Source organism: Montipora capricornis, chromosome 9, assembly GCF_036669925.1.
Source record: "Montipora capricornis isolate CH-2021 chromosome 9, ASM3666992v2, whole genome shotgun sequence".
NCBI classification, from domain to species: domain Eukaryota; kingdom Metazoa; phylum Cnidaria; class Anthozoa; order Scleractinia; family Acroporidae; genus Montipora; species Montipora capricornis.
This window is the reverse complement of record NC_090891.1, coordinates 16,858,068-16,870,567: the sequence shown is the minus strand read 5'-3', so window position 1 is coordinate 16,870,567 and position 12,500 is coordinate 16,858,068. Positions and strand designations below refer to the sequence as shown.

The window sequence follows — 12,500 nt, the reverse complement described above, 5'->3', positions numbered from 1 at the left end:
TGACAATGGAAATCGCACCAAATGCAAATAAAAATGTCATGCAAGCACTGTCACGCGCTAATGTTAGTTCCCCATAAAAGCTTCAAGTGGAGAATTTATCAGGATAATCCAAGGTACGAGAGAGAACATTACTTCTCTTGGCTATGGCTTTCTAACAAAAAAAAAAAATGGTTTTAAGAAATTTTCAAACAAATCAGGGAAAGTAGTATTAAAAAATTTCCTTCACGACACGCAGTAAAATTTAAACAGCGCGGTATGCAGAAAGACTGAAAATCGCTTGGACGTTTGATTCTCCCAACAAGAGAATATTCACGGGCCGCCGGTAAAATTTTTGTATGTTTGTAATGAAAGGTTAAGAATCCCTAGAAAGTATTTTTATCGAAAAAACGATGCACACCAGCTGAGATTTTTACCCTGGGATTTAGAGTAAAATTTAAGCGAAACGACCATGTTTTAGAGGAGGTTCATGTGGGGGCCCCTAAATTGTTTGGAAAAGCGAAAGAAAAATATCAACTATCGATTTTTAGAAGGTCAGATGGTGTACTTTTACGAGATATAAAAGATAATTTCCCTTTTTTATGTTCTTGCTTTGCGAGGCTGCTGAACATTCACAAAATTGGCCGATTTTGAGGGTGGCTCCGAGCCCCATCTTGGCAAAATCAGACAATGCTCAATTTCTCGAAAAATAAAATTCGCTGAAAATTTTTAACTCCATTTTCGAAAATACTTTTATATAGGGAATCTTTCGATGAAATAAAATGAAGGTCGATTTTTTCGAACTGTCGGACGATGTTTGATATTTACAGGCATCGGCTCTTAAGGACGTTCGCGCCAATTGTTTCTGCGCATCCTAACTGCGCACGCAAATGAACACGCCACGTCATACACGAGCGCGCGCGCTAAGTAATAAAATGAGAACTGATAGGGCAAAAGGCCATTGCTATAGCTTTGCCTGGATTTAACGGTCTTGGACGTTCGGTGACCCCTGTTTTTCTTTCCGGAAACGGATTTTATTTACAGTTATCTCCACGTTGTCCAAAAATGAACAAAAAATCAATGTGGGAAGTTCAAAAAATTTCAAGATTTCTGCTCACGGGACATCAAATCCTGCCATCTTGCGGCTGCAAGGCGCGTGAAACTGTGGTCGCTAAATGCGAACTTGATCTTTAAGGGAACCTCACCAGTTGACTAAATTCACTTAATTAGTCCACTTAAACAATATTTGGCAGAGAAGATTTCACTTCAAAGATTTAATTGCAATATATTTGGGTTTACAGACACTGGCCTTATTCGATAACGAAGCCCGATTTTGTCACACTTTGGGTGTTTTTCCGGACGTGTTCTCTCCAAAACGAAGTCGGTGACCACCCATTTTTTTTACATTTCTGACATAACTAACTCACCATCTTACAGTGGTAAAAGTTTCAGAAGAAAATCAATGTTGAAAAAATTTCGCGCGAACGTCCTTAATAATTAACAACAGCGTTTCCTTATCAGATAAATGCTTAATTCTATTGATTTGAATCAGTTTATTCATACAGCTAGCAACGGTTTTACGTATGTGTTCGTCATAAGAGAGACATTGGTCTAAAAACACTCCAAGATCCTTTGCCACACGTATCGGTGATGTTGGTTTACCATAAAGCGTTCTCGTAAAATCAGGTAACTGGCGTAGCAATTGCGGCACGCCTACCACAAGAAGTTTAGTTTTATCTGGATTCAAAAGTAGTGAATTGTGGCAGCACCACATACAGGTTTCGTTCAGGTCAGAGTTAACTGCAGAGACTGCATTATATAGCCGACTAGTTTTAAATTTCAAGTAATTTCTAGCCAGCTATTGTGCATTTTCATTGAGGGAAAAATAAAAGCCATTCAACTTGTAAATGCTCGCGTGATTGTTCAGACTGTTCTGTTTTCATCTTTTTCAGTTTTTATTTTCTCAATGCCCTCCAAAGTGATATTAATAAAATGAGTCTGAGTCGGGCCCAAAACATATTTATGCCCGCGAACATAAACTCTATTGTTATATTAAAACTGTTAACCATTTCTCATGACTATCATTAAACTGTGGTAAACCAGAAGATTTTTTCGGGGAGGCTCGTCCCAGCTCCCACAAATACTCGGTCATGGGGCAGAGGTGGATCACCCAGGGTGCACGACAAAGTGTTCCCTTACGGGACGTGGTCGCTTACGAGAAAAAGCAACAAAATCAGCCCAAACTTGGCTGATTAACGTGATTACATGAAGATATTTACCTCATAAGCTAAGATTAGGCAAATAGACAACATTTGCTTTACCTGAAACTGATTTATCATTGAGTTTTGGGAAATGTACAGCACAGTTTATTTGTGAATGTGTCACTTGTTAAGCAAATCTCCGAAATGTTAACGGAAGAAAACCTGAAAAAATAATGTCAAAAATAGGGTGCATATGTAATGACACTCTAGATACTCGCATTCGACCGCTTCTCCAAGAAATCTAGAATGTTCAATTGCTTTTGTGTTTTAAGCCTCAAGTCAACAAGAATATCAGACACTTCTGTGACTGCCGAGGACAACTCTTCGCAACCCCGATAATCGGCGAACTCGGCAATCTGACGTACGAGGTCGAGTGCTCCCTTTTCTGTTTACACTGCTGGGATTGGTAAAGGAGCATCGTCACTGCCATCATCACCGTCTCAATCAATCTCTATTCCTGTCTTGTTGTTTTTTGTGTGAGTTGCAATAACCTCATCCCGTGGGGTTTTCCTCCAGTCAGGGTCAGCAGGGTCTAAACAGTGACAGGGGTCTGTGTCATCGTCGATGGCAGAATAGGGTGCAACGTCAATACCTTTCTTGGACATCTTCTGTACTAAGGCTTCAAGGTCTAGTAACTCCTGACCGGCAAACGGATCATCGTCATCGTCGTCATCCAAATCCAGGGTTGAGGGGTACATACCGACATGTCTAAAACACTTTACTAATAACATCGCTCTTGACTTCGTGGCAAGCATTAACCATCCATCGCACGGCTATCAACAGGTTTACAGACTTCACTATTTGGCTGGCAGAACGCTCTCCGTCAACTCGACTGACGATATGCCGGAGAAACTTCCTTTTGTAATAGACCTTCCACACCTTGATTATACCCGCATCCAGGGGCTGCGGCGCGAGGTGGTGTTCTTCAGTAGCAAGGCTACTTTAATGTCGCAGAACATGTCAGTCAGCGAGGGTGGATCGAACGGTGCATTGTCCAAGAAAAGGATAATGTGTCGTTCCTCTTTTTTCAAACTGTTGTTCAACCTGGTAAGGATGGTCACCATTATCTTAGTTCTCATCCACGCCTTCTCAACGCTGAAGTACTGCGCGCTGTAGTGGTATGATGGATTTGGTAAACGTGTGGAGCAGCGCGGCAGTTTGCTACTTCCTATCACAATAAGGCCCTCTTTCTCGTCCTCTGTATTCACAAAGAATGCAGCAGTTATTCGTTGCTTCGAATTCTTGCCACCTCTGCAGCGTTTTTCCTTTTGAGAGAGCGATTTCTCAAGCATCGCCTTCCAGAAGCAGCCAGTTTCGTCCTCATTCCATACATCCCTAGGCGAATAGCCCTTAGTCAGCTCTTTCACTGTTTCACTCCAGCTGTCTATGGTCTGTGGGCTTACATTGTCCTCTTCCCCAGCGATGTTCATTTGACCAATGTTGTGTCTCCGTTTCCACTTTTCTAGCCAGCCACTTGTTCCTTGAAAAGTGTCGCCTCCAATCCTCTCAGCAAAAATTCGTGCTTGCTCGACCAGCATGGGGCCGTCGACAGGGACGTTTGATGCTCTTGCTCTGGTATACCATTCCCAGAACAAACCATTGATTTCTGCATATTTTTCAACATTCAGTCTCTTTTGAGATTGAGATCCTTCATTAGGGTTCCACGATTCAAGAATCATAGCCTTCCGCTTTAGCATTTTGACAATCTGAGTTTTCCTGCAATTTCCCTCGACAGCCATCAGTTTGTGAAGGCGCTGGTTGTTTCTTCGCCGAGCATTTCTTGATAACTGGTTTGCTGTCCTTAACAGGGATGGTTGTTTGGTCCGCGCATTCGGGATCGGCAGTTCAGAGCAAGAAACGCAATAAACCACCGAAACACCAGCTTTCCAGCCTTGACTATCCTCGTCAGCAGGGACTGAAATTCTTTCGGCTTCTTACACAGAGGTTTTGCACACTTCACACAGTTCTTCACCTCTAAGACCTCCAAAAAGGCTATGTTAAAAGTTTGGAACAGTTTTGATGAACCTGTTAAACATCTACCCCTAAAAGAAGTCAAAAAGACTTATGAGTGTTCATCTGGTACTTACTAATGATGTAAAATTTTATCTTTTTTCTGTGCGCAATGAGTTTTTTGATTGTTCGTTTTCTTTCTTTCTTTCTTTTTTTTCTTTTTCACTGTCAGTTTATCTTTTCTCATTGTAGTATCTATTCCTTTGTCTTCAAGCTTTATTGCTCACCAACGGATTCAAGTAATATAATTTATTTTCACTCATCTCGATTAGCTGTTGATCTATTCTGAGTGAACTATTACCGAATTTTAGTATTAATTATTTATTTTGATTGTAATATGTTTTAAATAATAATGATAATAATAATAATAATAATAGTGATAATAATTTGATATTTATATTGAGCAAAATACATAAAAATGATCAAATGCGCATTACATTTGCAAAATCTAAAATAATAAGCTGATACTAATGAGGAAATGTATGCATAGAAGTTACAATATATTAAAATAATTATTATTATTATCCATAGACTACTTTAAAAAGATATGTTTTAAGCCTAGCTGCAGCGTTGAGAACACACTGGACTTTGTTCAGCTGAGATGCAGGTATGCCATACAAAAGGCCATTACAATAATCAACGCGCGATGTAACAAAGGCGTGAAGTAAGGTTTTAATGACCTCCAGACTAAGAAATTTCCTGATGCGACTGACGTTGTGCAAGTGATAAAACGCTGCACTGCAGAATTTGCTAATATGAGTTGACATCGTTAGTGTGGAATCTAACCAAGCACCGAGATTTTTAACAACAGGTTGCGAGCTTTACTTCAGAGCTTCCGACTCTAATATTTCTGATATCAATCAGTCTAACTGCTGTCCAGTACCTAGAAGTAGAAACTCTGTCTTATCATAGTTCAATAACAACCGATCGTTTATCATCCAGTTTCTCAAGTCCGCGATACAGTCACGCATAGCATGTACCTCTTCTTCAGTGTCATCTGGGGTGTTAGGACTAAACGCTAGGTACAGTTGCGTGTCATCGGCAAAACAATGGATACTAGGAAGGTGGCGTCCATTTATCTTAAATAGCTTGCTAGTGTAAACCGTAAAGAAAAGCGGGCGTAGACAGGAGCCCTGTGAGATGCCTTGTTTGAGTGGAAAGATGCCCGATAAGCCACCATTAACTCTCACACGGTGCGTTCTATCAGACAAGTTAGATGCAAACGAGTCAAGTGCATTTCCACTCTCACCAAACCTCAATCTCAGCCTTTCATGCCACATGGTGTCAAACGCTGCGCTAAGATCCAGTAGGATCAGAAGGGTGCCCTTCTGTCCGTCTATATTCATTAAGATGTCGTTTTTAACTTTAAGCAGCGCAGACACAGTACTGTGATGTTTCTTATACGCCGACTGGAGCACAAAATGAACATGAACCATCGTGTGGTCCATCAGCTGGTCAGCGGCGGCTCTTTCAGATAATTTGGAAACATAAAGCAGGTTATTAACGGGCCGGAAGTTCTTATAAGCAATGTCCAAACCACATCTCTCTGCAAATTGCCCTGATTCAAAGGATAACTTGATCATCGATGCGAGCACCGGTGACACAACATTGAGGACCTGAAGAACCACAGAAGTAGGCATTGGATCTAATCAGCAAGATTTTACAGCTGCCCTACGTACCACCTCAGCAAGCTGGTCCCGGGACAATAACTTGAATTTAGAGAGCATTGAGCAGGCAGGGGATTCAGATTGAACTGCGCAACTGCATTCATAAACAGCGCATGCGCAGTCACCCTCTTCAATTGCACTGTCCAAAGTCTTTAACAACTGAAGAGCATCTAATGACTTATTTATCCCAACATTTTTTCCGTACAAAGAAATTGCCGAAATTATTGGCCAGGTCGTTTGGCAGTATGTTATCCGTGAAGCTGACTCCAGACGATAGACACAGAAGTGACCGTACTTAAATGGTAATGTTAAAATATCTGCGGTACGCAGTTTAGCAGATATTTGTTTTCTGCAAGTCCCTAAAAGAGTTCGTATAAGTCTCTGTTACGAGCCTGAAGCGACTAGGAGTAATTATGCTCCCCCCTGGATGGGATGCTAGTCCATCGCAGGGTTACCCGCAGCATTACGCCGGTACTCATTTATACACCTGGGTGGAGAGAGGCACCGTGAGAGTAAAGTGTCTTGCCCAAGAACGCAACACAATGTCCCCGGCCAGGCCCCGAACCCGGACCACTCGATCCAGAGTCGAGCGCACTAACCATGAGGCCACCGCGCCGAGTTCGTATAATTGTCCTTAAGAGCTATTGGTAATCAACTCTTTTGTGGTATTGTTTTGCATATTGGTACAAATTGTGTCTTTAAGGTGCCAGTTCTTCCTTCGGGTCGAAAACTGTACGAACGATACATCACGTTTTCCTTTTTGCTTTACCAATTACTTTTTTCGTCCGCTTTATTGTTCTCATGTATGTTTTAGTTTCTTTTATGGAGGTTTGCATTTGCGCAGTCATGTCCACTTAGGTTTGTCCTCTTTGGGTTGCCGTCATTTAGATAGCGCGAGTTACTCATTTAGAGTCTTCTTGCCGTTAAGTGCTCATTTGATCGAACGTTAAGAGAACGATTTTTGGAAAGGTTTTGATTTACCAGTTAGATTTACCCTCTTCAGGTGGCTGCAATTTAGGCGGCGCGAGTTACTCATTTAGAGTGGTGTTGCCGTTTAGTGTGCATTTGCTTGGATGTTCACTAGCTAGGTGTTTTTCCCTTTCAGAGGGATGATTGCATTGATGCATGTCCCGCATGAGGCGGGTTTAATCCCATTTTGAGTTATGCGAGTCTTTCCCTGACGTATTTTTTGACTTCACGTATTTTTTGGTGTTTTCAGAAGTTTTCAGTGTTAGCGTTTGGTCCGATCCAGTCTGCTTCGTGATGTGCACCTCGGCAGGTTGACGTCTGACTTGATGGAGCTTCAACTCTGCTCCACGTCCACTTCCACAGCTTCAAAATATGTTTCCAGCTGGAATAAATGGCTTTCGTGGGCTATGTCTAAAACCGGCGTCCCAGTTGTTCCGGCGCATCCGCTCCACGTGGCTCTTTTTGTAACTGAACCTTGCATATCCGCCATGGAGAGGGGAACGGGCATTTCCGTGCTCGAGGCTGCCGTGTATTCGATCTGATGGGGTCATCAGATTGCTTCAGATTGCATTGCTTCAGACCATCCTATCGTTAAGTCATGTCTCGAGGGCGCCAGACGTAAGCTTGTCCATTCAGTCCAACCTAAAGAACCCCTTAGTTTGGAGCTCGTAGCAAGGCTATGCGATGAGTATAATGACAGTGCTTCAGGACATAGTTCTGTTTTGCGATCACGAGCCTACGTACATTTCCAAGCACAAACATGATCAATATCGAGAGGGTCCCACGATCTTATTAGCTAAATCAGGCAAATGTCCAGTATCGATTACTGCGAGGTTGCTCAAGTGCCTCGAAGAGTCCAGCTCGAACAGCCCTCTCATGAGACGCAAAGTTAAGTCATGCGTCACTAGGCATTTCGTCGTCTAGGGTTCGAAAGGAGTTTAACAGTCATATCAAGCCCTTTGTTGAGGATCTCGATAAATTCAGCATGCATAGCTTGAAGTCCGAAGCAGCCTCAAACCTGGTTGTCAGTAGTCTTGTTCCGGGACTCCCTCTTACCCCGCAATGAAAGTGGGCCTGGAACGCGGGAAAAGAGAATTACTGTGTGATTTGCAGTGTCATGAAAGAGAAATCTAAATTATGCCTCGTCACGACCAAACAAGGAGAAAAAACCCCGATCGCAGTGATGTTGGAAATTTATTGCCGAATAAATGTAACGACTGAGAGAAGATTGCGATAAATCGATGCAAAGGCTGAACTAGTAAATATAGCATAGAACTTCACTAAGCGACAAAACAGCTCGGAGTCAGAATTTCATATTATCTGCAGTACTTTACCTCTAGCAATGAGTTTCAGAAGGAAAGTGCTGTTAAGTAGCAACAATAAAAGCAAGGTTGACACACGCTTTTAAGTAGCATTTTTCATCCTTATTAATTAATATTCACGAACAAATTTTGACCAGAAAAAAATCGTGACAATTAACGTCCGAATAATCGATGTTTGACTGTGCATATATATGTATAAATTTAATAGGAACATTCATCATTGTGTTATCAACACAAACTGATATGTAAAGAAACAAATAGTCCAGGTTGTGATTCAATTTCGTTTAACTTTTTATCTAACTTTATCAGGAATATATTAATAATGCTCAGTTTTTCTGTCATGCAATCGTCTTTTAGTTTTTCCGATACAAAAATCATTGCAGTCTCAACAGGCACCTCTACATAAGACCTTAACCATTTGGCCACGGCCCTAAGTCTGTCCCTGTAAGGAAAGAAAGACTTAATGCGACGAGTGCTGTGAAAAATTATTCTAAGGAAAAATTAAAAGTCTGAGTAAATTACTCTACTCTAATTACTCAAAAAAAAATTACTGTGTTTGTCACCGGTGTTTGTGTATTATTTCTGATAAAACTGAGAGTATTTACGACCTTTTTTTACCTGACTGTTTTATATTGGGTATCCAAACAATTTGTCCCCGATTCCTGAAACAATCACAGTTTCAATAATTACTGTGCAACTCAAATATATTTTCACTGGATCAGTGCAATTATCACATAACTAGATCGACAGAAATAATGAACAATAAATAATGAACAATAAACAAGAGTGTCTAGGAGGAGATTTATTAGTCTTCGTCGAGCGCTTCATATCCACGACCTACAGCATATTTGTAAGTTTCAAGGAGTCTCGGGAGAGCAATTAAAAACACCTTCCAAACAATTTTGTGTTTTTCTAAAGTGCATTTTTCCGTGAAAAAGACCTGTTCACCTTAGCTGTGTGCATCATTCAGCAAGAAAACAGGATTTTAGAGCTTTTTCTTGAAGTATGCAAAAGGAATAGCAATTTAAGATCTGAAAATGGTGTATTTTCCCAAAATATTGAACAGAATGTTTTGGCTAAAAAGTGAGGTTACACTTAAAAGGACCTTCTTAACAATGTCCGAAACACTAGTAACCCACTGCAGAGCACAGTTACGCCCTTTCTGAGATAAAATGGTAATGCTAGATGGCATGCTTTTTATTGCATCTCTTCAATAATTCACTTTAAATACTAAATTCTTGCAGAATTGTTGCAAAACATCATTCACTTTTTTTCTAAATCAAATAAAATTAACTGCCACATATTGAAATATGGCAGCTGCAAAGAAATTACCCACGACTCTACTAAAATTACCCGAAAAGGACACATGTCGCTGAAATTCTGCAGCTCCTGTCAAGCACACATGCCTCAAAAATTATGCGGCCCTGTCAAGCACACATGCTGGAGAAATTCTGTGGCCCCTGGCAAGCACACATGCTGCAGAAATTCTGGGTCCCATGCCAAGCTCACGTGCCGCCGAAATTCTGTGGCCCCTGTCGAGCACGCATGCCGCAGACATTTTGCGGTCCCTGACGCACACATGCCTTAAAAATTCTGCGGCCCCTGGCAAGTGCACAAGCCGTAGAAATTCTACAGCCCCTGGCAAGCACACATGCCGCAGAAATTCTGGGTCCCATGTCAAGCACGCATGCTGCAGAAATTCTGGGTCCCATGTCAAGCACACATGTCGCAGAAATTCTGGGTCCCATGTCAAGCACACACGTCGCAGAAATTCTGCGGCCCCTGGAAAGTACACATGCCGCAGAAATTCTACAGCCCCTGGCAAGCACACATGCTGCGGAAATTCTGCGGCCCATGACAAGATCACATATCACAGTATTTTGATCCCAGGCCACTTACTATAACATCTTGAAAGACAAACTGTCAACTGTCATTTGAAACAAATTTAATGCAATTAAAAAATTATACATTCAAGAAGTCAACTTGGAAATGTTACAAGAAAAGAACTTATTTCCATATTTATAATTATCGAAAAACATCAAAATGTTTCTTAAAAGGGTATGCGTATTTCTTAAAAGGTAAAATAACTGCAAGAATAATTACGGCTATTCAGATTCAGAGTCTGGATTTTGTGCAAAAATGGCCTCAAGTCTTAGTCTTTTTTGGACATAACATGATTGGGATGTTATCCAAGCAGCATTTCGTCCTTCTTTGAGGGCTGCAATAAACGTACTTGCTTTGTCGCTATTTATATCGATCACCGTGTCACCCTCACAGGACATATGTTCTACTAACCAGGAAAAAGCATCCTCGGGTAAAATATGGCTTTGTTTGCTATCTAAACTAATTAAATTATCCATGTTTGAAGCACGCAAATGCCTTGTCGTTACTTGTCGGGAAACTGACCAGTGCCCAATGATAAATGTTCTCACTGATTCCGTTAAATAAGGCCCTGAAACCAAGAAAATCATAAAAACTTTATCTCTTTATCTGCTTCAATTCAGACCATCTTATTGTTCTTTTAAGCTTACGAATTCTTTCCCAGAATTTTCCCTAGCAAACCGTACACTTAAAAAATTCATTTCATGGCCTTAGAGAAATGTTAAGTGTGACGGTTAGCCAAAAACAAGGCATTGGGTTAAAATGACTGATTTATAAAAGGAGTATGTAAAGTAACTTAAATCGATCCGATTACGCTGACTAATCAAAATTCTTTTTCCTAACTTAAACGGTTTGAAATGGAAACATGTCACCTCAGAAGGCAAGATATGAAAGCTTATTCTACAAAAAAAGAGATTCTGCAGACGTTTTGGACCGTGAAAAAAACGGTTTTGGTCGAAGAAATGCTATATAGTACACTCCAAAATGCTCTAAATCTTTTGAAACTTTGAAAGCTCACCTTTATTAATCGTGAATATCACCATATTTCATCAAATTACACCGCATTTATATTCCTATAATATGCCTTAAAAACCATTCAGATGACCAAAATCAGGTTTCCTTGAGGAAATTTTTTGTAATTCTCCAAGTTAAAGACCATTTTTCTAGCATTAAATCGAGAGGGACTCGACTGTCGAGGGAATCTCAATAAAGCACAATCAGTCATTGGCTAATTCATTTGCAGTAATGCTTTGCAACCGTTGACCCCAAACCACACTATTCGCTCTTGGCCAGCCTGCCATTTTAATTTTAATGTATTTGTAACTTTAAAAAATAAATTATAAGAAACAGTTCAGCATAGGTAAATGAAACGTGTTAGTGATGTGCAATGCTGTACAAATACTTTATAAATACCTGTTCTCTCTCGTCCTCGATGACCATTCGTGACATAGAAATGTGCTGTTTGAGTGTCCACTGCCCCTCCTTCCTTCATCCTTTCTTTTACCGTCTTAACATCATCAATATTCACAAATAGTACAAGGTTGAATGATGTCGTCTTGGTGAAATTTAGTCGCGATATAAGACTAATCATATTTAAAGCACTCTGCATACAAAGAAAAAGGATCACATTTCCATATAAAACTCCTATGAGATGTTTCACGAGTTAACTTTTAGGAGCATGAACCACAGAATAGAGTGCCACGCAGGACCAGCACATGCAAATTAGTTAGAAGCTTTAATTTGTAGAATGAGACGCACAACAATAGGAGCTTTTGTTATTCAATGATATGGAAATAAGTGGCCCTGTATTTTGTAGTGAAGGCAACTTTTAAAACCACAAACCCCTCAACCCCATAATCATGCAAGGTTAGTATTGGATTTTTACATGCTTTATAAAATCTGAAACACTACGATTTGCCTGCAGTGTTTTGAAGTTGGAAGTAACATTTTAAAAAATGTAAGTAAGTAAAAACAAATCTTATAACAAATTATAGTTGTTGTTATAGCCTGGTGTTTGGACGAGGGTAAGCATTTTAAACAGATGAATCAATTTGGGTAATTCTCTTCTAGTCTGTTCTCTTCTAGTTTGACCTTTTCTCTTTATACTAATATTATTCAACTCTCATTAATTTTGTAAATTTGTTTATTTTGTAGAGAATAAATTACATTACATTGCATTAAAAGCATCTAAAAAGTGTAATCTTGCAGTTTCATATTGATGAATGTTTAAAGTTATTTACCTCACAGTCATCATATGTATCACCAACTGCCAAAAATGCTCCGCGGAAATTGGGCAACTTTGCTATAGCAACCTGTTGCACTCTGTTCAAATCCGAGGAAAAGATAATTATCCCCTTTGCACCATGTCTTCCGTCAAGCACACCATCCACTTCCTGAATCTTATCTGTATCTTG

At 40.2% G+C, this 12,500-nt stretch overlaps 1 protein-coding gene across 1 annotated transcript; it reads right to left on the bottom strand.

The window, feature by feature from the left end:
• Positions 1 to 3,121: 3,121 nt before the first annotated feature.
• On the bottom strand, positions 3,122 to 3,976 carry LOC138017370 (tigger transposable element-derived protein 4-like). The gene has a single exon (XM_068864470.1). It carries the CDS (start codon positions 3,974 to 3,976, stop codon positions 3,122 to 3,124), a length of 855 nt encoding a protein of 284 aa, XP_068720571.1.
• Positions 3,977 to 12,500: the final 8,524 nt, after the last annotated feature.

What these genes read in the sequence shown, in the direction of transcription:
- LOC138017370 (XM_068864470.1), bottom strand. Translation starts at nt 3,976, where the DNA reads ATGGCTGTCGAGGGAAATTGCAGGAAAACTCAGATTGTCAAAATGCTA.